The sequence below is a fragment of the Chroicocephalus ridibundus genome, chromosome 9 (genome assembly GCF_963924245.1).
Source record: "Chroicocephalus ridibundus chromosome 9, bChrRid1.1, whole genome shotgun sequence".
NCBI lineage: Eukaryota > Metazoa > Chordata > Aves > Charadriiformes > Laridae > Chroicocephalus > Chroicocephalus ridibundus.
Genome location: NC_086292.1, coordinates 46,991,902 through 47,018,942, shown reverse-complemented (window position 1 = coordinate 47,018,942; position 27,041 = coordinate 46,991,902). Strand labels below are relative to the sequence as shown.

General features: G+C 49.0%; 2 protein-coding genes across 4 annotated transcripts; one reads left to right on the top strand and one right to left on the bottom strand.

The window, feature by feature from the left end:
• Positions 1-3,048: 3,048 nt before the first annotated feature.
• On the top strand, positions 3,049-13,214 carry CILP (cartilage intermediate layer protein). Of its 2 annotated transcripts, XM_063346069.1 has the most exons (8): positions 3,049-3,174; positions 4,439-4,522; positions 5,479-5,532; positions 7,014-7,199; positions 8,347-8,661; positions 8,770-8,878; positions 9,343-9,500; positions 10,116-13,210. In XM_063346069.1, the coding sequence occupies exons 1-8, from the start codon at positions 3,111-3,113 to the stop codon at positions 12,455-12,457; spliced, it is 3,312 nt and encodes a 1,103-aa protein (XP_063202139.1). In that variant the 5' UTR covers positions 3,049-3,110; the 3' UTR covers positions 12,458-13,210. The 2 variants fall into 2 exon arrangements, with proteins under 2 accessions (XP_063202139.1, XP_063202138.1); XM_063346068.1 differs by lacking the exons at positions 3,049-3,174; positions 4,439-4,522 and having other exon boundaries at positions 4,814-5,532; positions 10,116-13,214.
• A 766-nt stretch (positions 13,215-13,980) lies between these two features.
• On the bottom strand, positions 13,981-25,878 carry MTFMT (mitochondrial methionyl-tRNA formyltransferase). Of its 2 annotated transcripts, XM_063346072.1 has the most exons (10): positions 25,687-25,878; positions 24,477-24,689; positions 23,927-24,049; positions 22,992-23,094; positions 22,348-22,423; positions 21,682-21,773; positions 21,117-21,198; positions 20,389-20,471; positions 19,858-20,088; positions 13,981-14,117 (listed from the first exon to the last, which is right to left on the bottom strand). In XM_063346072.1, exons 1-9 carry the CDS (start codon positions 25,836-25,838, stop codon positions 19,888-19,890), a joined length of 1,125 nt encoding a protein of 374 aa, XP_063202142.1. In that variant the 5' UTR covers positions 25,839-25,878; the 3' UTR covers positions 13,981-14,117; positions 19,858-19,887. The 2 variants fall into 2 exon arrangements, with proteins under 2 accessions (XP_063202142.1, XP_063202141.1); XM_063346071.1 differs by lacking the exon at positions 13,981-14,117 and having other exon boundaries at positions 19,633-20,088.
• Positions 25,879-27,041: the final 1,163 nt, after the last annotated feature.

Below are 27,041 nucleotides of genomic sequence, written 5' to 3'. Positions count from 1 at the left end.
TCATCACGGTGGGGAAACGCGGCCGAACTCCGTGTTTATCTTGCAGGTCGGGGGCCTCCAGCTCGCTAGGCACTCCTTGCCCACCAGATAAATATTCTGCCATTTTTTGGCACACCTCAGGTGTTTTTTCCTATTCCCTAATAAACACCAACAGGAGCTGGTGCAGGCCACCGCCAAGTATTTTTTATGTGACACCTTGATCGATGTTCCTCTTGTGCCGCTCCCTCTGGCAGCGGGGCTGGCAAGGATTACTAAGAGGCAGCCCAGGACACTGCCGGCACATCCCGCTGGCTGCTGGCCGCCCCGACGCCCATCCCCATCCCTCCGGGATGGCTCCCGCTGTGCCCCGCACACACTTGCACACCCGGCTCCTGTAGCAACCCCACAGCACGGCCCCAGGGTGTGGGGTCACGGGATGGAACTCACTCGCACACGGCTGCACACTTCGTGTGACACCCAGGAGCCCCGAGCCAGGACCAGCTTCCATGATCTCCATGGGGATAACGTGCCTGCAGAGGGAGGAAGGAGCTGGGGGGGTTGAAGCCAGCCCGGGCCAGGTGGGGAGCTCTCGTTAGGGACCTTTACTAGATCTCCCCATGGCTCAAGTGAGATGTAGTCACGTTTATTCGCAAGACGTGCCCTGCCTCTGCAGCTCTGTGCTACCCCGGCTGTCCAAACCGTGCATCCAGCTTTGTCCCATGTCCTCACATCCCTGCAGCATCCTCATTTGACCCCTGCCAGAGCCAGCGTGAAGGCAGAGGCGAGCAGGCAGCGCAGGCAGCATGGGGACGGTGCCCAACCGAGCAGAACCCCACACCTGCGAGATGAGGGAACCCCACGGGCAGCGCTGGGTGGGCACCGTGTTTGTCCCAAACTGGGCCAGAGCCAAAAAACCATCCCCAAAACTCATTGCACCGCATGTCTGTACTCTGTATCTCCATCTTCAATGCTCAGCAGCATCTATTTTGGGTCTGGACCCAGGGCGAACCCCTCACAGCGATGGTGCTGTGCCGGGACGTGCTGCCCACACCGTGCCATGGTACCCACACTGTGCCCTGCCCTGCCACCGGTAGCCCTTGCCACGCCACGCCATCACCGCCAGCCCCGGCGGCTGCTGTTTCTCCGAGGGTTTGTGTTTACCATCACCTTGTTACGGGATTATTCAGCCTGCGGTTTCCTCGCTCGTCCGATCTGTTTTTGCTCGGCGGCCGGTGGCTCGCTGCCATCCCCTAAGCTACACGCCGGGCTATATAAGCAACCTCGCCGCCTCGGCTGCGGGGAGGCTCGCGCGCAGCCCGGCTCGGCAGCGGTGCAGGGGAGGTCTCGGTAAGCTGCAACTCTCTCTCTTCTTCCCAACCGGCTGCAAATCCCTTAACCCACGGCTGACAAGCCCTCACCTCGCCCCCGGACCGCAGCTCAGCTGGCGGCTCTGCGGCGAGAGGACGAGACTCTCCTTAATTGGGGGTTTTACGGCTTTTGTAGGTAAAAGCGGAAAAAAACCCAACAACCAACCCTGCTAAGTTTTTCCCCTTTGTCGCAGCTAGTGGTTATGGAATTTTGCTGTGTTATAAAGGCGGTGTAATTAAGAGTGGCTGTGATTGAGGGTGAGGTGGAAATTAATTGACGGGCAGATGAAGGCGCAGAGGCTGCGGGATGGAAAACATCAGTGGGGACGCGGTTCCCCACGTCCTGCTTCTCCCTTCCTCATCCCAGCTAATGGCTTTGGGGCAGGGCTGCCGAGACGGTGGAGCGGGGGGTTCAAGAGGGGACGGTGCTTTGCTCCCAAGGGGCTGTTTGATCTCCCACGGCTCCGTCCCGCGCTGGCTCCCCCAGCCCCTGCCAGAGAGGGGACGTGGGTGATGCCAAACCCCCCTTGACACCAGGATCTGGCCGCTTGAACCCCCCCTTTCCCAGCATCGCGTGTCCCGGGCAAAGAGGGATGTATCCCATCCCAAACCCAGCGCCGAACAAGTCGCAGCCAGCTCCCAAAATAGCCACCGAGTGGGAAACAGGCTTTCAGCCTGGATTAATTTTTTCCTGGTTATTGTCTGGCTGCGAGTTCACGGCCCCGCCGTAAGCCCACAAAACACCGCTCATGTGTTGCTTGTTATTTTTGCTTGACTGGGATTTGCTGAGCCATAATCAAAGTATTTCCTAGTCCCACATTCCCCGGTCTCGGAGGGGATGTTTAATACCGCTTACAAATAACAGGGTGTTCTCGCTGCCAGCTGCTCTTTGTCAGCCTCATATTATGGGTAAACTGAGGCACTGAAAGGCTGAGGCAACATTTTCTCCCCCAGGTTCATTAATTTTGGGTAATAGAGCACCTGGAATCCCAGCTGGAGGCACTCGGGATAACACCAGCTCCATGGGTACCTTCAGAAATTAAATACCCAACTGCTTGACGCCGCAGGGCTAAGGGATTCAAAACAAATCCGAAGTCACTGAGCTGGGGACGAGCAACACAAAGCCTCAGTCCCTCATCAGTGCGTGCAGAAAAGGGAAAATATTTGGCTTCTCGCTCACATTTGCAGCGAAGGCTTGGCTCGTGCACGGGGTTTTCCGCTTTCAGAGACGCTCAGGAGCCTTTCCCCTCCCCACGCTCCCGGGATGTACTGGGATGAGATGCTATTGTCGCACTAAGCCCAGTTTGCAGGCAGAGGGACGGAGGCACAAAGATGTCCTTGCTGATGTGGGGGACAGAGCGGGGTGTCCCTGGAGCCGCGTGGGCGGCGGGAGCAGCCCTGCAGAAGTGTTTAAGCTGTTCAAAGGCACTTTGAGGAGATGTCATTACAAAGCAGCGCTCTGCAGAATAGATTTGGGCTCAGATGTGACGGCGAGAAGCGGAGGGGATGCGAGCGCAGACGTGGAGCCCCTGCTGCTCCCCCCTTGGGGGGTAAGTGGGGGGCTGCCAGGGGTGGGGGGCTGGGCAGGGGTTGCAAGTGGCCCCGCAGCATGTTTTGGACTGGTCCAGCCTGGGAGAAGCTCCCTGAAGGCGGCAGGACCCTGGGTGAACCTTGACACGGCCAGGCTTGTCTCCGCAGGTCTGGGGAAGGCGTGGGACAGCTTCGGATACTCCAAGAAGTCCCCGGTCACCTCTAGAGACAACAATGGTCACTGCGAAAGGATGGATCCTCCTCCTCCTCCTCCTCCTGGGAGCCACATCTGTTTTAGGTGAAGGTTAAAATGTGTTTATTCCCGTCACCGCGCTGTCCCCTGCCCGCGGGCATGCCGGCATGAAGGCGCGTCTGTCGGCAGCTGCTGAGCCAGCAGACACGGGCTTGACACCGATGCAGGGTCCTGTTCTGGGTCAGCGCGGCGTTCACCCGGCCAAATGACTTCCAGACAAGGGCTGGAGCTCATCCAGCCCCCAGAGCACGGGCAAAGCCCGTCCACGAGTCAGCCAGGCTCTGGTTGACCAGGGATGAGCCCCCCTGCCCACTGGCCGTGCTGGGACCATCCCTGCCTGCTGCCCCTGAGACCCCGTGGTGTCCAGTCCGCACCCCGGCTCCCGTCCCGGCTCCCCTCTGCCCTGAGCAGACCCACCCTGGCCAGTGCTTTGTCCATCACCCGAGCACAAAACAACCCCAACCTCCGAGGAGCCCTCGGGAAGCAGCGACATGTCTCTTCTCCAGGAGAAGATGCTCGGGAGCAGCAGGGTCTGTCCGCTGCTGGCTCTGGAGGGTCGCACATACCAAAGCGCTGAGCGATAAGCAACCTTCCCGTCTGCTCCGGTGGGTCTCGCAGAGAAAACGTGTTTGCAGGCTCTTTGGATTTGTTTTCCGAGGCTATAGAGGAATTTTGCCCTGAAGCGCTCTGGCCAGATGCCTGGGGATAAGAAGAGGGAGAGTCAATTTGTCGCTGGGCGGGTGCCCAGAAGCCTTGCTGAGCCCCTGGGAGCTGGGCACAGGAGACAAACCGTGCTGGGCGGCTTTGGGCTTAACCCCCCCGGTTTAAAGGGGCCTGGTCCCAGCAAGCAGCCCAGGAATCAGCCGCGACCACCAGCTCCCCTCGGGCATGCAAGCGGCCAACAAAGTATCCCACATCCCATAGCGACAGCTGACCTCATCCCCCTTAGGGCTGTTTCTCCCCGCGCAGGGAGAGGCAGGGTATATTATATACCCCCAGCTACAAAAAGATTATTTGAGCTGAGCTGCTCCAATACAGAAAGCACAAAAATGCCTTTCTCGGCTGATAGGGGAAATGGCAAATTTGCATCGTACCCGCGCCTCAGTGATGCTGGGGGACATCTCCATCACGCCCTTCACTGGCATCTCCTGGGGGTGATGCACCGCATCCCACAGGAGCTCTGATCAGCAGCTCCAACCAGCCACAACCCAAAGGGAAATCTAAAAAACTGAGGCAAAAGATGCCCAATCCCTTCAAATTTATTAATTTATTATTAATCTAATTTAATCTCTAATTCGTTGACCCTTAGGTCAAAGGCTTCTGAGACCAGCCCTCAGCAGGATCCAGATAGGACAGAAAACCTTCAGCCCGCTGGTAACGCTCAGCTTGGACAGTAAGTTATTTCCCAGCTTGGGCGGCTTTCCCTCACGGGGACAAGGGGTGTTTGCATGCATATTACTTTTTTCAGCCTTAATTTACAACCAAACAATATTATTTGAGCAGATGAGGACGTTTAGGCAATGGAATAAATGTTAATCATCCGTGACCTCCTGTAGGGTTTTGGCTATCGTTAACACAGGCTGTTGGCTCATGGCCTGGAAAAGTGAAGGTCAAGTGCGTGACCACAGCCCCGAATCCCGCGGGAGTGGCAAGGAGAGCCCAAGGATGGGCAAGTACATGCTCCGACCTGCCTTTCCCCTGCCCAGCCTGTCCCGGGACAGTTTGCGACACCATTGCTTTAGAATTAAAACCCGTGGGGCGTTAATTACCCACAGAGCCCGCTCTGCTCGTTAGTCCCCAGGAGATATCCCGGCCTCTCAAGCTTTACTGCCCAGAGTTTGGGATTTAAATTCCAGCGGGCACTGAAAGGGCTGGACGCGCTGATGCCATAGCTGAGGGATTAGGGGACATTCCCAGCCCTCCGTCCCACTCCCGGCACTCCCCACTCCCCCGCTCTCAGCCGCTGGGGAGAATCAAAGCACCGAAAACACCGACACTGAGAGGGAGGTCCCCTCCACTTGCTGAGAGGTATTTTTAGGAAAACTACCCGGAAAATTGCTTTCCCCTCAAAGTGGACGGCACAAGGCAGCGATGCCGAGGCTGACTCCTGCTTCTCCAGGGAGAAATAAAGCAAAATCTTGGATTTTTGACCAATGCAACTGGAAACTAAAGAATCTGCCCTTGGCAGCAGTGAGCTGTACACCCCGGGTTTGTCTCCAGGGGAGGGTGTGCCAGACCCGGGGGGGGCTGAGCAGCGGGGTTCGGTGCAGCGCCGGTGGGAGGGCCGGGTGCTGGGCCGGGGAGAGGGCAAACCCTGCCCGAATCACCCCGCGCGTCCTCTGCCCGCAGGTACACGGAGCAGCTCTCGCAGGGGAGACCCCACCTTCACCTACGCCAGACGCAGTACGTTCCTGCAGGGGGTAACCCTGTCCCTCCCCACGTCCCTGCCAGCCCTCGAGCCCCTCGGCTTCTCCCCCCGTCCTCCGCTTTCTGCTTTGCCTGCTGTTGAGGTGCTACCCAGGACCATATAATGCCATTTTCCTCCCCAGGACTCCCCCCTTCCTTTCTTACCGTCACCAGCCCTGCAGATTAAAGCAGCTGGTCCCAAACAAGCTTAGGATCTTACTGAGACCCCACTTTAAGCGGCTGCACGTTAAATTTTTGCTTGGGGCAAGTACAGACAGGCATTTATCCGTGTGCTGCCTGGGAAGGGACCACGTCCCCAAGCCCACCTCCTCCTGCATCCCCCAGATTACTAAGTAAGTTTTCTGGATATGCCACTTGGGATGCTGAACTGGAGATGCCGGCGTGCCAACAGATTAAAAACTCGCCCACCTGAGCCAAGCACTCGCTCCAAACCAGACATGACGCTCCTTGTGGCTGCTCCCATTTAAATGGTCTTTTCCAGCCACTTGCTTTTGTAAAGCCCGGGGTTTGTTTTCGACCATTGCTATTCCTACGGTCCGGCCGTGTGCCTGCCTGCCTTTCTAGGAAATAACCCAACCTGGTTGCTGACAAATCGGGTGGAAGAGTAGGTGTGGGAGATGACACGGCACACGTTTCCAAGAGACCTCATTTTTAGAAGCTTTAGTCACAAGCGCATCCTCGTAAACATTACTAGAACATTGTCATTTAAAAATAAACCCAAACCACAGACTTGGAGCGGATCTCATCCATTCAAAGCCGCTTAAATTAATACCATGTAGTAGCCGGTTAAAGAAATTCCTATAAAAATCTAACCGCATATTAAAGTCTCAATAAACCCTCTTTGTATTTTACAAATGGGCTGGCCCCTAGCGTGCTCAGCCTGCTCCGTAGCATCTCAGGCTTCTGTTTGCACACAGTAAAACTGGTGCTCGCAATGAGACACACGCTTCCCCTATCGAGAACATATGTTGAAGTACGGTTAAAGACATTCAACATGATCATACCAACAGTTTTACCCTCTTTTTTTTGGTTGTTTTTGTTTAGTTTTTTTTTTTTTTAAAATTTTATTTAACCACGTTTGAAATGCAGGCGAGCGCTGCCCCTCAGGCAGCATTTAAATGACAACGTGTGTTTAATTTCCTTCAAGCCAAATTTATTTAACACTTCAGCGTGAGCTGCGTGCACTTTGCTCCCCTCGAGTTTATCTTAATCATCTTGAATTTGGTAGCCAGCAGGGAATTAAGTCAGAAGCATTCAGGCGCCTTCTCGTCCTTTATTTCCCAGCTCCCTGAACATGCTTTGAGTTTGTTTAATCCAGGTGGCGCGTGATATCCAAATGCATGGTCTGAGCTATATAGACGCTGCTATATAGAAGCTGCTAAGAAACTAACCACCCGTTTTCGGGCAGTTGTACGTGTCACGTGCGTCTCAGTAACACACCCCTGATGTTATTCAAGGTCCGCTGGTGCAAGATTCAAAAAGGTTTTTGTCTCCGTGGTCGAAATGGAGCGAATGCTCAGGGAAGTGTGGCCAAACCGGCGTGCAGAAGCGTACCAGATCCTGCCTAGCTGAGCGCCTCTGGGGCGTGCACTGTAATGAAGCAACTGAGGAAGGGCGGCTCTGCATTGGACACGTTTGCTCAGGTGCTCCTATAACCTCACTTACGGGCGGGGGACGATGGCCTGATCTCACCACCGCGTAGGTGTCGCACTCCCTTCGCTGCCGTTCTGCTCTCCCTTGCCAAAATTTCACGTTGCTGGTGCCTCCTCAGCAGGGCTGGGGAGTACTGAGGGAGAAGAGCATGGGCAGTTGACAGCCAAACAGCAAGATAAGGGGGGGATCCAGATAGGAGGAATCATCAGGAATCCATAAAGATCCTAGCGATATAGGAAAAATGTCATTAATCTTGCTACAACAGCAGCTCTCGAGGTGGAGTCGGCGATTGCAGGCGACTGCCTTCCTGCAATCAGCCCCAGGAAGGAGAGGAGCTGGGAATAGTGAATTGCCACAGCCCCTGCTGAAGAGGCTTGTAATTCATTGTATTATTCTTATAATCCCCTTTTAAACAAGTCACTCGGAAAATATTCCATGTTTTCTCCAGGGAAGTTGTTTCAGGTTCTCCCTGATTTCTTCCATTTATTTCCAGCTATTAAAAGAACTACCAGGTAGCTGCTGTATAGGGATGCTCTGTGATTGGAAAAGGAATGACCCGAGCCCTTGCCTTGGGGAGAGACAGATTATTATTTAGGATTAATCACGATAAGTAATGAAAATGTTTCAGGATCACTGTTTGGGACACCATTCATTAAGCCCATCGGATAACGCTCATTTGGCAATTATCCTATGTCCTGCCCGAGCCAGGATACCATCGAATAAGGGGAGACAGCTTTTAAGATAGACCAAAGTCATAATGTTCAGGCATGAGTTGGTAACAGAAACCTACAAAGTTTAAGGCGTTTGGCTTTGTAATTTTGCCAGGGTTGAGCTAAAAGCTGATCTGGATTCAAGTTTCCCCAAAATTCAGCCCTTTGGGGAAGGTAAACAACAGTTCCTAGCTGTAATTATATCCACGTGGCTGCTTTCTACCAATTGTCAAGTTCAAAATGACATTGTCCCTGTGTTTCTAATGCACAGCTGTTGATAATCAGTAAAAATATGTTTTGGGGTGCAATATATTCCTTATGCAGTATCTGCCTTATTGCATCTAAATCAAAAACAGACGCGAGACCGTGCCGGGAGCGTTATGGGGACTCGGGGCTGCTTTTTCTGACCCATGTACCTCTCCTCCAGCCTGTAACATCACCTGCCCCATGGGCCGCGTCAACGCCGACTGCGACGCCTGCATGTGCGAGGATGCGACCCTGCACGGGAAGGTCTCTCTGGAGGACGGGTCGCCCGCTGCCGATGCCCGGGTCTACCTGCAAGCCAAGAAACTCAAGCTGTTGACGACGGCCGATAACAGGGGCATGTTTAGGATCCCGGGGGTTTGTCCCGACGGCAAAAACACCCTTAAAATCAAGAAAGCCAAATACGCAACTGCTACTGTCACCGTGCCTCAGAGCAACAGAAGGAACCTGGCGATCCAAGTGCAGCTGCAACGATCAGGTAGCCCCAAAATGGGGGGGAACGCAGGAGGCTTTACACTGTAATCAGAAATAAACCGTGATTTTAGGAGGGGAGGAGTAACGAGACAGCCTTTTCCTCCTCCCGCAGGCAAACCCTACATTTTCAGGAGCCCCGAGGACAAAGCCAGGAGAGTGGGACAGAGCGTGTCACTCTGCTGCGACGCCGTGGGGAGCCCGGCCCCCGACCGCTACCTCTGGTAAGGAACTCGAGTTTGATCGGGCGCAAGCCTTACCCGTCCCGCAGATTCAATTTTTGTCTCCTTACCATCTCCATAAAGGTGGTTTTTTAGCTATAAAACAGCTAAATACGCTGAGAACGGATTGCTGCAAATGATAGTTTCCTCGAGATGTTGAGAGCTGGCGTTTCCCACAGGTGTGGTAACGTCATCTGCTGAGGGAATTCCTGGAAAAACATACAAATAAGAGTTTGAAAAACCTCAGCAGGCACGACTGGCAGCTCTGCCTGCCAGCTGCCCGGCAGCCACCTCTCCGTACTGCCAGGGGAGCTTTTAGGTGATGCCACGTAGCCAGACTACAAACGGGGAAACTGAGGCAAGAGGTCTGGAAAAATCCACACGGCAGGGCGCGGGATTAGGCCACGGCTCTGCTCCGGCTGGGTGGTCGGTCTCCGTCCCCTTAACCGCCTGCCTGTTCCTGGCAGGTACCACAACGGCTCGCTGCTGGATCCCTCTTTATACAAATATAAAAACAACCTGGTTCTGAAGAACTTGAAGAGAGAGCAATCAGGAGAGTATTTCTGCAAGGCCAGCAGCGCCGGGGGGTCGGCAAAGTCCCAATCTGCCAAACTTGCTGTGATAGGTAAGAGAAAACGTGCGCGATGCTCTCCAAGCAGCTGTGGAGGCGGCGGGGTGGAGAAACCAGAAACTGTGATACATGGGGGAAAGAAAAGTCACGGGAAAAATATTCAGGGGGTTACTTCATGCACCCGTTAGCACGTAAGCTTGCGTGAGATGGTTACGAACCAGATGCTCTCTACAAGCTGCAGCTCTGGATTGCAGGTGACCTGCCAAACTCAATCTGCTGGTTTCAGCAGATTTCTCACTGTACTTGCTGCCTGACACGTGAATGTTTCTGTGGTTTTGTTCTTAAATCCTGGGACAAGTTTTAGTCTCTCCATAGTAAAAAAGCCAGGCAGCGGCAGAACACCTGGCTGAGGGTGGGCTGGGTGGCCGTGGTGGGTAAGCAGGAGCTGGGATGCTCTTAATCGGGTACCTTAAGTTAAAGCTGAGCATCTGCTTCGTCAAACCGGAGACCAGATGAATTCAGCTAACCAAAATCCTGCAAAACGTCTGTTTTGTGGCCACAAAAACCTCACTGTTATTGGAAGCAATGTTTAGCTCTGGGGGTTTCAGACCACATAGCGACAACTGTATAATCATTTCATGCGGCTCATTAAGAAATCCTATTCAACAGGAAGACAAGAGGCAGCCTGCAACTCCCAACCCCAAAGCCACCTCATCCGACTTCCACACGACTGCTTCCAAAAAGAAACCAACTCCTTCTACTACGACGTGGGCAAGTGCCCAGCAAAGACCTGCGCTGGGAAGCTGGATAAAGGACTCCGGTGTAAGGACAACGTCTCCTACTGCTGCGGGGTGTCCAAGATGGAAACCAGAGACATCTCCTGCAACGGGTACACGCTCCCCACTAAAATCGTTGTAGAATGTGGCTGCAAAAAATGCACCGAGACCAAAATAATGGTTCGAGGCAGAGCCACAGCAGCAGATAACGGTGAGCCACTGAGGTTTGGCCACATCTACATGGGCAACAAGAGAGTGAGTATGACTGGCTACAAGGGCACCTTCTCCATCCATGTCCCAGCGGACACAGAGAGACTGGTTCTAACTTTTGTTGATCGGCTGCAGAAGTTTGTGAACACAACAAAAGTTCTGCCCTTCAAGGAAAACGGAGGTGCTGTGTTTCATGAGATCAAGCTACTAAGAAAGAAAGCCCCTGTTACGCTGGAATCCACTGAAACCAATGTGATTTCTTTGGGAGAAATGGACGAAGATGATCCAATCGCCGAATTAGAAATTCCTCCGGATGCATTTTATAGGAAAAATGGAGAAGCCTACAGAGGCAAAGTGAAAGCCAGTGTGACTTTTCTGGACCCAAGAAACATCTCAACAGCTGCTGTGACACAAAGTGACCTGAACTTTGTAGATGAGGAAGGAGATGTATTCCCGCTTCGTACATACGGCATGTTTTCCGTGGACTTCACTGATGAACAGGGCACCGAGTCCCTTAATGCAGAAGAGGTGAAGGTTCATTTGGATGCTGCTCAGGTCAAGATGCCAGAGCACCTGCAAGAGATGAAGCTTTGGTCCCTCAACCCGGAGACAGGATTATGGGAGGAAGAAGGGGACTTCAACCTTGAGAAAAGCAGACGGCGCAAAAGGGAGGAGAGAACTTTTTTGGTTGGGAACATGGAGATCAAGGAAAGGCGGCTTTTTAACCTGGACGTCCCAGAAAGCAGACGGTGCTACGTCAAAGTCCGAGCCTACAGAAGCGAGAGATTTCTGCAAAGCGAGCAGATCCAAGGGGTTGTGATTTCTATTATAAACACAGAGCCAGAACCGGGGTTCTCCTCCAACCCCAGAGCATGGGGCCGTTTCGACAGCGTGGTCACTGGTCCCAACGGTGCCTGCGTGCCCGCCTTCTGCGACGAGCAAAACCCCAATGCCTATGCAGCTTATATCTTGGCGAGCATGGGGGGCGAAGAGCTCGAAGCTGTGTCCTCTGCTCCCAAACTCAACCCTAATGCTATTGGGGTCCCACAGCCATACCTCAACAAGCTCAACTACAGAAGAACAGACCACGAGGACCCCAACACTAAGAAAACGGCGTTCAGCATTAACATGGCCAAGCCAAGCCCTAATTCCCCAGAAGAGAACAACGGCCCTATTTATGCCTACGAAAATCTAAGAGAATGCGAGGAAGCTCCACACAGTGCTGCTCACTTCAGGTTTTACAGGATAGAGGGAGACCGGTATGACTTCAACACTGTTCCCTTCAGTGAAGATGACCTCATGAGCTGGACTGATGACTACCTGGCATGGTGGCCCAAGCCCATGGAATTTAGGGCCTGCTACATTAAAGTAAAAATAAATGGACCCCAAGAGGTGAATGTAAGATCTCGTAACATGGGTGGGACGCACCCACGTACCATTGGCAAGCTCTACGGCATCAGGGATGTCCGCAGCATTCGTGACTCTGAGCAGCCGGATGTGTCAGCAGCCTGCCTGGAGTTCAAGTGCAGCGGCATGCTCTTTGACCAGGACCGTGTGGACCGCACGCTCGTGAAAGTGGTCCCGCAAGGCAGCTGCCGCCGAGAGAGTGTCAACAGCATGCTCCACGAGTACCTGGTGAACCACCTCCCCATGGCTACGAACAATGACTCCAGCGAGTACACAATGCTGGCTCCTCTCGACCCACTGGGGCACAACTACGGCATCTACACCGTCACTGACCAAGACCCGAGGATTGCCAAGGAAATCGCGCTGGGCAGGTGTTTTGATGGCACCTCTGATGGTACCTCCCGAACCATGAAGAGCAACATCGGCGTTGGATTGACTTTCACCTGTTCGGAGAGGAGTGCAGCGGAGCAAAGCATCTTCCAGTCTCAGAGGAACTCGGGCCAGCAGTCCATACTGGTTCTGCCAGGGGAGAGCCCCGCGTACCGAAGGCAGCCGGCGAGCCGCCAAACCCCCCAGAGCAGGATCCCGATGAGAGGTCAACGTCCTCGCCCATACTAGAGCTCTATAGGAGCCTTGGTAAAGTTGCTCACACTTGATTAAATAAAATTTCAAAGCAACATCTACCTGCTAGTAACCTAATTCAAAGCTGGCAGGTGTCATTATTTTTGAGACATAATTAAGGTGCACTTTTTATTTTCCCCCATCAGGAATGAAAGATATAAGGCAAAAATTGGGGGCCAGTAGTAATAGTGGGTTCATGTTTTATTAAATGCATCCATAAAAACCTTCTTTCTGCCTGACATTAAACAGCTTCACGTGATAGCCTAAAGGGAAGACTAAACACATAATTCAATTAAGTCATGTACATAAAACATTCTTCTGTTCTGCATCTGCGGACTTTGCCAGCCCAAGTACCTGTACAGTAGTTGGTAACATGAAAAGGAATAAACAGATTTCCTCATACCGAATTCAGCTGCAAGGTTTTGTACTTGAAATGTAAGTATGTTATTTATTTCTAGCTTGTTTTAGGATGACTGTATTCAAGCTAAACTACCGGCAGCTGCATTTCTAAGAACTCACATGCTCGATGGCACAGAGAAGCCATGTGGATTTGTAGACTCCACATGGATAAAACTACAGTTTTCTCTTGCTCCTTGCACTATTTGACAAGCAAATCCACGCTCTATGATAGGGTAGGCTAATAAAAAAAAAGTCATTTTGTAACTTTGACAATGCTGTGTTGCTTTTGTGTTTGACAAGCCCAAGTAAACCATGTGTAAAGCTGACCAAAGAGTAACTTGCAAAATTTCGTCTTTCTGTTCACAGACAGGTCACGGCCTTATCAATGCGAGACTGATGCTGGGCACGGGTGAGGGGTTTGGTGTTTTGGTGGGTAGCCGGTGCTCCACCAGGTCCAGGGCTTGGCCACGGCATGCTGCGGTCAGGGAATTTGTCCCCAGCTCGAGATGTGGAGAGTCAGCAACAGCGCTGGGAGGAGCGGAGCAGCAGATCCGGGCAAGGGATGAAGTAAGGAGAGAGCAGCAGGGCTCCCAGAATGGGGCAGGATGGGGGGAAAAGAGAACTGGGAATCCACGTTTTAAGGATGATAGGAAACCAGGCAATGTAGAGCAGGGCTGGGAGGTGCAGAGAGAGGGAGAAGACAGGCTTCCCTCCATGTTCAGCAACAGCAAGCAGGACACTGCTGGGCAAGAAGCTGCCCTTAGCTGAAGGTACAGATGGCCACAGAAGGGGCCAGACAGACAGTGATCCATCTCCAAGTGACCAATTAAGTTGCCCTGTCAATCCCCCCATGACTTCTAGAGCGGAATTGAGGAACTCGCCAGCATGGAAGACATCCTGTGCTTACACCCAAACTCTGGCAATACATTTTTGGGGCGCAGGCAAGCCAGCAAGCCTCCAACAAACACCAAAACATCCACCGAGAGAGATCACAGAAACGTGGGCAGTGCTACTGGATGAAAACTGAAATTCAAACACATGCTTAAGCGTGAACTTCCCTCTCCTACCTAATCCCCTCCTATGGGTATGAAGCCAGTTCTAGGTCTATGCTGTCTTACCTACAGCCCACCAAGCGCAGGAGGAATCTTTCAATAGCGTTTAGCAAGCTTCAGAACAGGTTCTCCGGTCTGACACGGGGCATCCCAGGCGTTAAATGCAGAGCTGTGCAGGACTGAGCGCTTGTGCAGCCTGAATTATGCTAAAAAAGGTTAAAAAAAAAAAACCCACCTTAATAATCCATGTTTTTATGCAAATTGACAGTTATCAAAGAGAAGAAGAAAAGGAAGAGCTGTGGAATACTCTGGCACATCCTCTTCATACCAGTGAATTTAGACTCTGTGTGCTTTCTTTTGTGTCTAGTCTGCTGCAAGGGCTTGGCGCGAGCTGGGGCCAAGGCAGCCAGTGGGGAGCGTTAGCTCGGACCTTCCCACAGAGCTCTTGGCTCGCGCTGCGGGCTCGCAGAGCAATGTCTCTTCCCTCTGCTCCCCTCCTCCTCTGCAGCCAGCCAGCCAGCCAAATCCCGGACTTAGTTTCATCACTTTGAGGGTGAAGTAACACAAATTAGTTCTACAGACCAACCCAGGAGATACACGGATGAAAGCAGGCTCGGGATCTTGTCCCTGTGCTGCATGTGGGATTGCCAGAGCCAAACACAGCAGAGTACAGGGCTCTCCCTTTTGGGAAGAAATGTCTGTGTAACAGGAATTAAAGAGTCACAGCCCTACAGCCTGAAAGAGCAAGAAGCTCTCCAAGTTTCCCCAAACCGTCCCCCACTGCAGCTTAACTCCAACTGGGAGGAACAAACTAATCTCCGCAAGCACCAAGCCCCGGAGCTCTCGGAGGAGGAGGCTGCTGGCAGAGTGCGTTGGATACAGAGCACGACAGAGAGGTTTCAAACACAGGTGCTTAAACACCACCAACAGAAAACAACCTTGGCCCAACGACCACCACTCAGCGCTAACACTTTGTCATTACTGACGAGCCACCGTGCCAAATACATTAAGAAAGTTTACACGGGAGAACCGCTAGAGCAGGTCCCGGCATCCACCCCTCGCACGAATTTCATGCTATAGCTCAACGTCGGTTCTGACTTCTCCAGCTTGCATTTACGGTCAGTGTACAGCAATGTCCTTTCTGCAACCCGAAACCTATCCTGCACTCCCACATATCAAAGGAGAGCATCAGCTGGAGGAATGCAGGAACGCTGGGACTCGGCTCCTCCCTCGGCCTTAGCCTTCGGACCACCAACCTCGAGAAACAGGCTGAAGCGGGAGATCCGGCTCCTACCCGTCAGCAGGTTTGGGGCAAAGCATCTTCCATTAAGGTCACTTAGTTTCCAACCTTCGGATAAATCTAGTGACCTATCCCTCCTCCTGCTGTTTTTAAGAAAGGGAAAATATTGCTTCCCAGAAGCTCTCAGGCCGCCAGCAGTTAGGATAAACAAAAGAAGAGATATTCTTGTCTAGTCTCAACCTTCAAATTACTCAGGGATTTTGCAATCAACTTTTTAAAAAGACTCAAGCACTCCTGTGATTAGGCACTTACACTTTTTGTTTATTTGTAATTTATTCAGCAGAAAACAGGAATGGAGAGGTTTCCTAGGAAGCAGGGGGAGTAGCAAGGTTTCAGATGATGAAACAGACGCATGTAACTGCGAGTCACCAGCATCCTAGGAAACATCACTCCCGCTAACATTTATTTGAAACCCAAGATGAAATCATCCCTATCCAACACCAGAGCCCTTCTGGTGCCCAAACGTTTTGCAGTTCTACCAGTAATTTGGCTTCAGTGATCTTAAACTGAGCTGTAGCGGATGCTGGGTCTATGAATACCTCTGCTACTTTTCCTCTCTCGGCTGAGAGGAGGACGGCTGTTTTATTTTGCTAGTAGCGCTTTCCAATTGCTAGGGTGGCTGTACTCGACCTCAGCAGTGGTACTGGGGATTGAATCACCGCGTCTGTGTTCCAGAGTCAACCCTGACATGCTATTCCACACCTCATCAGTGAATGCCCCGTTTTTGTTTTGTCTGTTCTGCAAAAACAATCAGATTTTCATTACCCACCGAGTTAAATCCCTACAGAGCTAGGTGAAAGCAACGTTTCCAAAGAGACATTTTGGCTAACAGCTGCCTGGGGAACACCAATTCCCTTTAAAGCTCCTCTACCATGTCAAAAATAGCGTGCTGAAGATTTCCTCCATAAAACAAATAAATTACTTACCCTCTTTTCCTCCACAAAACAACTGGGGTGAAGCTGTGCCTATTCAGTGCTAGGACATTAACTATTAAGCAACAAAGAACTGTATAATCTTCGATAACCTCTTGCATAGAAAGCAATTCTGAGAAGCCTTAAAGCAAACTCCGCACAGATCAAAAGATTAAGTTACAAGCATAGCTGTCCTGGCTACCAATATGGCTTAGACATTATTTGGTGTTAAACAACTAACTGAAGACATTCTGTACCAGATTTTCAGGCTCTTCTGTCCAGCTGACCTTGGTTTTCCCGCAAAAGAGGTGCAGCGAGCACCATCTACAGGGTTTCTGAGCGCACACCACCTCCAACTCCCCCGAAGACGCGGGGAACCTCTTCGCTGTTGCTTTGTGCTTTAGTTAGATCTGAAATTACCACCCGCCAGCAAAGACCAACAGCAATAGATCTCACACGAGGCGCAATCTAAAACTGTCAGCGAGAGATGTACAAATCGCCCTCCGGGTCCTCTCCCATGCTAACATCTAACACAGACACTGCTGGCTGGAAGTTGATATTCCAACCGGCAATAACGTTGCTCTGCTCCGTGTCATTTAGAGACGCAAAGGACAGAAACATAGTTCTCTTTTGCCGTCAGCTTTATCATGCCAGAGCAGATGCAAAAAAAACCCCAAAGGAATTAAAGAACTTCCAAGGAATTTTCCTCAAAAGTCATTCCTAGGACCAAAGCAGTTGATTTAACGGTTTGGTCATCTAAAAACTTTTAACCCTTAATCGCCTGAACTTTTGATGCTGTATTCTTTCTGTGGGAGTCACGTCTCACCGTTCATTTTCCTCACGTCATAATGAACCACAACTCATTTTCCAGTGCCTGGCACCTGGTACATCAAAAAGTTGGGTCCACCCATGCTAACAGGTAACTAAAACTCTTCTCATAAGCCCAAAATTCTTTATAATTTGTGCTTAAAATGATGTATAAATTGTGGTGGGGGTGGTTTTTTTTTTTTGTATACTCATTTCTCTGCTAATTCAATTTCCAACACAATCCTTCCTGAGGCCAGCCTCCTACCATACAGCCGATTGGTGTCAAAAAACCTCACAGTCTATGGAGAAAACACTTTAGAGAAAGTGTCCTTACCCTCAGCAAACACTGCATATTTGAATTCCAATGATGCCTATGATTGTTCTTTAAAAGTAACTGATTCCCAGAAGCTCCAGCTGGGAAAACACAAGGCAAGCAGCCGTACAGCTGAGACCGGTGATGTAACAAACCCCAGAAACCCCCCAAACCCACCCACCATCCCTTCTCTTGGCATAAGGGGGTAACTGACCTTTCAGAGACTGATCCGAACAAGAGTAAAAGCAAAGCGACTTCGCAACCTTTACTTGCAAGCAGTAGGTAGGAGGGAGCAAAGCACTAAAATACAACATTTGCTAAGAAACAAACTTGCCAGGTTTATAATTTCTGCAGCACAAATTGCACCCTTGAGTCTGCGGTCAAAGATAAGAATTCTCCATGGGAGCCTGACTTCCACCTTGCTGTTGTTTCCAGCTTTTGACTCTGAGTCACAGGTTCGGATTTCTTGGAGAACCATATGTTCTGGAAAACCTGCCAGAGGCGGATTAATTGATGGACCAATGGCAATTAAAGAAAAGTACCGCAGCATCTGCTTTAACAGATGCTTCTTCAGAAACATTTTAATTCATATTATGTAACACGTTTTTCTAGATTTTTTTTTGCTTTCTTCCATTCACTGAGTCACGCTCAGGCACATCAAGCTCCTGCCACCTTGATAGAAGTCCCAAGAATTCACAGAATCGTAGGGTTGGAAGGGACCTCTGGAGATCATCTAGTCCAACCCCCCTGCCAGAGGCTCAACACCTGACTTGAGCTTTAAGTTCCAGATACAGCTGCTTGAAAAGACATAGAATCATAGAGCCTTCATGGTTGGAAAGGACCTTCGAGATCATCGAGTCCAACAAACAACCTACAACCTCTGCCGCTAGACCGTGCCCTGAAGCGCACTGAAAAGTCTGAAGAGCCCAAAGGACGTGTGGAAGAGGATGTGCTGGCATTTATCGGTGAGCACAAGGAAAACAGAACCATTGTAACACCAAGCCTACAGAACTCCTGCAATTCTTTTTTTTCTTTGGAGGCTTCCAAAATTTCAGGGATAATGCTGTAAATATGAAGCTAACAGAATAGTGCTTCCCCAAGCCTGAATAGCTGCAGTGGCTCTCCTTTTCCTTCAGGAGTATTTAGAAAAAGCAGAAATAAATCGAGTGAGTAACACTAGGGCAGCTCCTAAGATGCGGACAGTCTTTGTTTTGCTGTTGTCCTCACAGTGCTACATCACTTCTAAGACAAGAAAGTAGAAGAGTCATTGGTTCTGGGGTCCTTCACATGAAATGCTCTGTCTTACACATGCCATTAAGGAAAAGCTTGGATTAGATTAACAACTCCTCATCAGGTAAAAACCTCTCTCATCAGAGAAAAAGTAGGACAGTAGAACATATATTTTCTGGATGGATGGCACAGAAATATTAAGTGGGATATATTCTAGGATATGAAAACAAAAAGGAGAAGGAAGAGACAGCAATCAATCTGATTAAATAGGAAAGGTAAGAAATTGATCAGAAAAGCTAAAGACATCAACGACACTGAACAACATAATTGACAAATTTATAGATTAGAAACAGAATCCATGAGACTAAAACAAGTCACTTGTACTGTAAAGCAAATATACAGACTAAATTTTTCTTTTCCAAATTTAAAACTAAACAAAATAGTGTGCTCACACTACATGCAGGTGACTAAAACATGTCACTCATGGATGATAGCAAAGAGTACCTACTATTTACAGCATTTTCAGAGTCAACAGGCCCGAATAAACAACATGATGGTCCTAAAAGCACTGGCTGAAGAGATCTCAGATTAGGATAGATTAGGCATATTCTGTTTATTCCCTTCCTAAAGCGAAGATTTATTGAAACTGAATTCCAGCACACTGGAAGCAGACAGCTGTAGACTGAGACTACACAAAGAAAATAAGCAGGAGGACACAGGTAATTAAGAAGTTAGCAATGACTGCACAGGTTGATGAGATGGAACAGCGGACTGCTCAGAAAACCCCACCGACAAAGGCACACGACCAACTGCAAACAGCTCCAGGTACAGTATTAGAGAGAGATGTGGCATCAAATTCCCCGCGAGAAATAAGGGATGTTCCGTGCTAAGTGTAGTTGACTAAGAAAACTATCACAACAGGAAAAGATTCTCTAGATGTTCCCAGCTAAGGCTTAAGTTACTCATCTCACTGTGGGGATACAAAGGTAGTTTAAGGGTCCACAAGAAAATCAAACTAGATGATCTAAGAGTCTCCGGGAATACTAAACTCTGAATTACAGAGAAGCACAGGATTTTAATATTTCCATCTTAAAGTAACTGTGCAGAACTTATGCCTGAAGACAATTATAGCAAAAGTCCTCAAAAAGAAACTGAAAACATTGTATAAAAATAAATTTATTACTCAACAGCAGAAACAGGGATTTATTCACTATCTTCAGCATTCACAGAGATTCTTTTACTCGATGGGGAAAGAGAAATGAGTATCACAGGAACCCATGATGAAAACATGCAGACGTAAGATCAAACACTCTGGGAGGAAACCCCTTGACTAAGCTGAATGTTATGGGTGGGCATTGAAATATTTTATATTACTATTAACTTACAGACATCTTCTTCCACATTTTAAAATACGTCTATTGTTTTACATCCTGTGTCAATATTTCCCTCTCTTTCATAGTCTTTTTTGCTGTGCTAAGTTTCAGCGTTTGAAATCTGCATTCCCGATGAACTGTTCTTGAGTCCCGTTGGAACCAAGAGTGCATATATCCATTGTAGAAGTCAACTGCTGTAAGCTTCTTCTTTAATACAACTGTTTTGATTCCAACCCAGCCTTCCTAAAAATAGAAACAAAAAAACGGCAGTAAGCTTCTTCCATGTTTTAAAATTATCTTTAGCTCTTACTAAGGCTGGCTTACAGAATATGTTTTATTTAATGTCATCATGCTTACATTACAAGTCAAACTCTCGCTTGCAAGTGAAAAGCCTGTTAGTGGAAACTAAAAGTTCTTCAAGGTATCAAATAAAACGACTGATGGTAATCTAAACTAGTTCAGTGAATAACAACGGACAAATAAGACAAAAGTTATGTAACACACAAATAATAAAACCTTATAAAACAAACGGAAAAAACCTACCTTGCAACGAGCTATCAGCGTTTGGGACATTTTATGGTATAGTAGTGAACCAGGAACAGCCCCACAATCATTTAATATCTGATCTAAAAGCAAAGCAATATTGTCTTGTATTTTTATGCCAAAAAGTGCAAAAATGTTTAAAACACTTATGTGTCTTTGAAGCATGATAATCATCTTGAGTCACTATTTTGCTTAAAAATATTTTATTGTATTCTGTGTTTTATAATACCCAAATGAGCAGGGGAGAATCAGCACAGTCACTCTCCGGCACTGCTCCCTACCTGATCCGTAAACAGTCGTTAAGCCGTGCACGCTTTGGCACAGCACTCAGCCCACAAGGTGCTCAGACTCACAGACTACTACAGAAAATGGTTTAAGCGATAGTACGCAGGGACAGCTTTCCTCGTGAGAGATCCCCAGACAATGGCATTAGAAGATGATCTCTCAACTACAGGATTAAACTCCTCCAATCTCAGGATTCACAGGACTATACCTACCGCTCACTCAACATCATCAGAAAGCAGGAATGTCCTTAAAACCCATTTAATGCTCAACTTCGGGCACAGAAACCTACTGCATTCTGAGCATATATGAGACTGACTTCATTCTACTGAGTTTCAGAAAGTAGTACTTAAAGCTATAGTTTAGTACGATTGTGTACTATCTCCAAATAAATGTTTGAAAAAACAGGATAATTTAACTTAAAAGGTTAATATTAAAGTAAATACCAGCAAAACCAGGGATATTATCCACTTCCACAAAATCCAGAAGTTTAACAGTAGTACCCTTCCAGAGCGTCTGCAAAGGAAACTGGAAACAGATGACACATTGAGAATTTTTTCACAATTTCCAGGCAACTGTCTAGGTTGTTTTGTTTTTTTTTTTGTTCTTCCTCATTTCATTGACAAGCAAACCATTAGCATATGCAGGAATGAGTTAAACAACTCGCTACAACAGCTGCTTGCTGCAGCTGTTTGCACTGTTTGCTGTCATGCAAAGATGTGATTATAGAGTTCTGAAACCCTCTCAAATGCATCAGTGGAGATCTCAGAGCTAAGGAAATGATACAAAACTACTGAGCTGATTTCACACTTGGGATTGAGTTCACGAAAACTCTCCTCCACACTAATCCCCCCTCTAATGCTAAACTATGCTGGGATTTTAAAACGCATGCTAGGTTTCAGAGGTTAAAATAACTAAACTTGAGTTTTAGTCATTAATTAAAATATCTGCACCAAACTCAGACATGCTAGAGACAGAAAAGGGTTAAAAAAACCCACGCCACTGTCTTACCATACTTCCTATTGCTCGATGCAGTTGAATTATTTGTGCAGCTGTTTGCTCTTCCCATTTTACACAACTCTTAGCTATAGATATTTTAGGAGCTAGGGGAACAAAAATAAATAAAACGACTTAATATTTTGTTTTGCATCTTTTTGCAAGCAAATAGCTGTATTATTTTATCCTATTTTAAACCAAATTTTATCCTGACCAATGCCAGGTTCACCATCTAGCCACAGGCACCTTAGACAACAACTGGAGAAAAAATTTTGTAAAAACCTCAATTTGGATTATTTATACTTTAGTCTCAGTTGTCCTCTTATTTACCCATTGCACTGCAAACTGATAACATACATTTACAAACACAGCTGTAACACTTTTGTCTGCGTTACGACCATGAAGAATAACAAACTCACTCAGAGTTTGTGAAATCACTAGTGATTTTGATATTGTACGAGCAACTGGAAAAAAACATTAACGCAGTAAGGAGAAGAATTCTGAAGCATTTTTCCCCTCTGTATGACTGTTTTTTTAAGCCAGAAGAGGCAGTGAAGGGCCTATATTGAGAAAGGTATACAAAAAAAATATAATAAACCTAGCACAGTAGGAAGAAACTTAGCTCTCCAGCTGGTAAAAGAAAAAAATTACAAAGTTGCACTAAATATGATGTTTACTTACCAAATGTTACTCCTTCTTGTGGTTGCTCTTTTTTATTTTTTAAACTTTCAGGCAAGTTTTTCAAAACTGCTATCAGCTGCAAAATTAAATTTTGTACAGAATATTAGGAAAGCTGAGTATATTTATTAACATTAAATCCAAGACATACAAATACAGCACTTAATTTTTCATCAGTGTAACTTTGTGAGCTTTTAGAAAATTGGGTCAGTATATTCAAAAGTCCTGTATCCTACACACAAACACACTAAAGGCATCCTTCCCATTGAATTGCAATTTAAAAAAAAAAAAAAGTATGCTTTTATGGATGATCTGCTCCCTGATATTAATGCTAGAACAGGATGAAAGCTGATAATTAATACAAAAAAGCAGATATTCACTCCAATGAAAGAAGAAAGTGCACTGTTTCCATAGAAAGCACTCGAGCTCTTCACTGAATAGAAGCACAATGGCAACACACAGGACCAACACTGACAGCTCATCACTCAGCTTTCCTCTCAGCAAGGCAAAGTGCTCACAAACACCAAGTTTCAGATCACTCTCCTCTTAACAGTTCCAGTCAACTCAGAACAAGATTAAAAAGAATTCTGTTTACATGTTAAAAGCAAAGTACTAATCAAAAGCGACACCAGCTTGCATGACTTTACCATGTTTGCACCCATCTTTGATAACACCACTTCCAGCTCCTTTGCTGTACAGCAGGGAGGAACAGCACACTCTTCTTGCTTAATAATTGGACCAACGTCAAACCTGTAAGGCAGAAAACATACAAGCTTACTGGAGGAGAAGCTATAACTCAATTGCCAGTTCAAAAGTCTACATTAATTCAGTTACTAATTACTCTTTCTTTTCATCAAAAACTTTATTTTTCACACATTATCAAATCATGCTTGGTTCACAAGACAAAAATAGGGAAAAGAATATCAGATATATCTTGGCAAGCAAGATTCACCTCAGCAAGCTGAGACTTATATGAATGCACAATTTACAGTTCAGAAGCATAAGATCTCAGAAGAAACAAACTGAAGTATTCGGAAGAAATTTGTTTTGCACTTTCCTGATATCTATTATCAGAAAAGCATCTAAGAAAGAAAAGATAACTATGATAATGTGTTTTCACAAGCCTTTTAAGCCAGAGTTTGTGCTGAAACTAAAAACATATAATTACTCTCTCATCCCTAGACAGGCAATTGCTTGTCCTCTGTTTTACTTACAGGAGGTTACAGGCAACTCTGAAGTCTGAAAACCAGATCTTTTCTGTTACGTCATACTAAGCCTATCCATCTAGCTGCGTGACTGTTGGTTCTCTGTCTGGTCCCTGTAATAATGCTAAGAATTAGAGAATCGGCCTAGAGTCTAGACTGCAAATTACACACTCACGAAAATACTGTATTCGTGGCAAGTCTCATACGGTCAGATGAAAGCTTTTAAGTGTTTCAAATTTTAGTACTAAACACACACACACATTAAAAGAAACTGCAATTACATGGAATGATTTAAATGAGGACTTTAGTGGTGATGATTTAAAGTCCTGAGAGGCAACAGAAGCAGTGAGCGGTTTTGGGAAGAACACCTAACCTACCTCTTTGGTCTTATTTCCATAATTGTCACCCCAGTCACTTTATCACCATGAAGCACTGTGTGGACTATTGGTGCAGGACCACGCCATCGTGGGAGACAGCTGGGATGGACATTCAGCACGCCACTGAATTGAAATATTTTAAAGTTAGAAGAGCAACAGTACTTGAAGCCGAACCCATATGTAAATGGGTGTGCAATATTTATTACACTGGAACTACTTTAAGAATTAACTCCTCAGACCTTCTGAAGCGTTACTGGTTTATACATTTAAAGGAAAATTCACACTGTATAACTGTCAGTTTCTCAGTGAACACAGAAAGGGAGATAAGAGGAATAAAGGTAAACACATTATGCTGAACATTTGCATAGCTCTACATCCATGTGTTAAAGAACAACAGTGAACCTCACAACAACAGAAGCAGGGCTCAGGCTAAGCAGATGAACCCAAGAAAGAAGCTGACCTCACATGCTACAAGTCACAGATGCTGACTCAAAAACAGAGTCTAGCTTTGCTAATGAAGCAGCGATAGGCCTCCCGTCAACTCACTTACTATGGGAACTGCAGAATAAGGTCCTCACTTAGGAGACGTCCAAATGATGCCACCACACCCACATCAAACTGCCCCACAGGTCCCGTGTGGGGCCACTCATGAACAGGCAGCTGGAGCTCGCGGGCACAGCTCCTCACAGGCAGGTCCCCCGGCAGGCGGGAGGGCAGGGTCACCACCTCCAGCCTGGACACCAGTGAGTCCTCGCTGGGCTCCCTGGGGTCAACAAGGCATTGAAGGCCTCATGCAGGCAGAGCAAGGGAGAGGTGAAGGCTTGTTCACCTCCACTCTCGCTGTGCCCCTGTGCCACATCACCTGCCCCTCAACTCCTACCCCCTACTCGGTCCCCCAGCCTCCCTTCACTGACCAAGGCCCCCCAGCCCTGCCACCCCCAGCCCCCTCACCTCCAGTGGCTTCCCCCTTTCAATCCCAGACGCCCCTCACACAGCCCCACGGCCCCTGACCCTCCTCCAAGTCCTGACCCCCCTGTGATCCCTCTCCACGGACCCACTCATGACGCCATGGTCCCTGTACCACACTAAAGCCCCTTTCCCCCCACATTTTCCTACCAACTTGTGCCCAACCTACAGTCTCTGCCCCCCACCCTCCCGACCCCAGCTCATACCCCAATGGACCGTGAACCCCACCATCAGCCCCCAATCTCTCATCCCTCAGAGCCCAGCCCTCCCTCTCCCCTCCACAGCCCCTGCCGTCCCCCCAGGCCCTCCACAGCCCCTGCCGTCCCCCCAGGCCCTCCACAGCCCCTGCCGTCCCCCCAGGCCCTCCACAGCCCCTGCCGTCCCCCCAGGCCCTCCACAGCCCCTGCCGTCCCCCCAGGCCCTCCACAGCCCCTGCCGTCCCCCCAGGCCCTCCACAGCCCCTGCCGTCCCCCCAGGCCCTCCACAGCCCCTGCCGTCCCCCCAGGCCCTCCACAGCCCCTGCCGTCCCCCCAGGCCCTCCACAGCCCCTGCCGTCCCCCCAGGCCCTCCACAGCCCCTGCCGTCCCCCCAGGCCCTCCACAGCCCCTGCCGTCCCCCCAGGCCCTCCACAGCCCCTGCCGTCCCCCCAGGCCCTCCACAGCCCTTGCCGTCCCCCCAGGCCCTCCACAGCCCCTGCCGTCCGCCCCCCCGCCCTCAGCCCCTGCCGGCCCTCTCCCAGGGCCCCATCCCCTCCCCACTGTCCCCGGCCTATGTCCCCCGCCGGCGGGCCGTACCTGGCCGCCTCCAGGGCTCGCAGGGCGGTGACGGCGAAGCGGTCGGTGCCGAAGAAGAGCACCCGCCATGGCGGAGACGCCCCGACCCGCCCCGCCGCCCCGCGCGTCGCCTTCACCCCCTCGCGCCAGGCGCGCAGGAGCCGGCCCCGCATGGCGGCGCTTCCGGCGCCGGACGATGACGCACACAAGGCGCGCGGAGCTCCCCCCCGGGGCGGGGTGCCGGCGCCATGTTGGTGCGGGAAGGCTCGTCCCGCAGCGCTGCTGTGAGCAGCTTGTTACCCCGCCGGCAGCGCTTCTCCGCCTCCCCGAGGCCGTAGCACCGCACCAAGCGGTCCCGGGGAGTGCAGCCAGGCCTCAGCCCCGCTCTCTGTAGCGCACGCCGAGCGCGGCCTCCGGCTCTGCCTTCAGTCTCTCCACAGCGTCGGTGCTGCCCCAGCGAGCGTCTCCCGTGGCGGCGGCCCCGTAACCCTGGCCCTCATGGACATAAATTGGCCGCTCAGTGCTAAGATAACGTGGAAGAATGTCAGGGGCAGAAAAGGGTGTTGACATCGCAGCCACTGATTCTCTGATGGCTTCAGTTCAGTGTTTGAAAAGCTCATGTCCGTGTCTGCCTCTGGACTGCTTTGTTTTAACAGTGATTATAATTTAAAGAATTTTCTTTTGTAAACTATGGGGTCAGAATAACCACTTAAAGAACTATCTTCTCCCATAACATAAGAATGAAAATATTTTATCGTTCCACCAAGACAGTCTTTTCCCCCATGGGAAGATGGTTTATTTGCGTAGCTTGTTGTTTAATGTAGATTACATACACAGATTCCCCACGCATCTAAATCACAGTGTATCCTACAGTCTTTGACACTAGGAATTTCTAAAACACGGAATGTGAGAATCTGGAAACGTTTCCTATATGCCAGTAAAAACATGCAAATTACTTGGAAAATGGGTGACAGAATTTATGTCAGACGGGTATGCGAGGGAAGGATTGCTAAGGAAAGTGAAATTTTATGCCATGCTAAGAGGCACTTTGCGTATTCATTCCCTTTTTCACATCTGTTTTGCCCATCGTTAGGGCTTTCTTCTCTGACATGGAAGATGCCACCATCTCCAGCGGTAGAAACAAAGGAAAACTAATGAGAAAGTGCTGTTATAGGTTAAAAAAAATAATATTAGTCAGGCCATCCTAACAGAGGTGCCTGTATTCCTGCACCCTGAGAAAAGGAGAATACACCGCTAAATACAGAGGTAATTTCCTGGCTGAGAATCAGTATGTAAAATTCAATTGTTCCAGAAAACTTATTCTCTTACTACCTGAGGAGCCCCCTGAAAATCCTCAGTTTAGTCACAATTAGGAC

Excerpts from the sequence above, each read along its gene's own strand:
- CILP (XM_063346068.1), top strand. The coding sequence starts at position 5,283 with ATGCAACTGGAAACTAAAGAATCTGCCCTTGGCAGCAGTGAGCTGTAC. Across the intron at positions 8,662-8,769 it reads AGTGCAGCTGCAACGATCAG|GCAAACCCTACATTTTCAGG; the intron begins GTAGCCCCAAAA and ends CTCCTCCCGCAG. Across the intron at positions 9,501-10,115 it reads TGCCAAACTTGCTGTGATAG|GAAGACAAGAGGCAGCCTGC; the intron begins GTAAGAGAAAAC and ends CCTATTCAACAG.
- MTFMT (XM_063346072.1), bottom strand. The coding sequence starts at position 25,838 with ATGCGGGGCCGGCTCCTGCGCGCCTGGCGCGAGGGGGTGAAGGCGACG. Across the intron at positions 21,774-22,347 it reads ACAAGAAGGAGTAACATTTG|CTCCTAAAATATCTATAGCT; the intron begins GTAAGTAAACAT and ends TTGTTCCCCTAG. Across the intron at positions 21,199-21,681 it reads ATCGAGCAATAGGAAGTATG|TTTCCTTTGCAGACGCTCTG; the intron begins GTAAGACAGTGG and ends ATCTGTTTCCAG.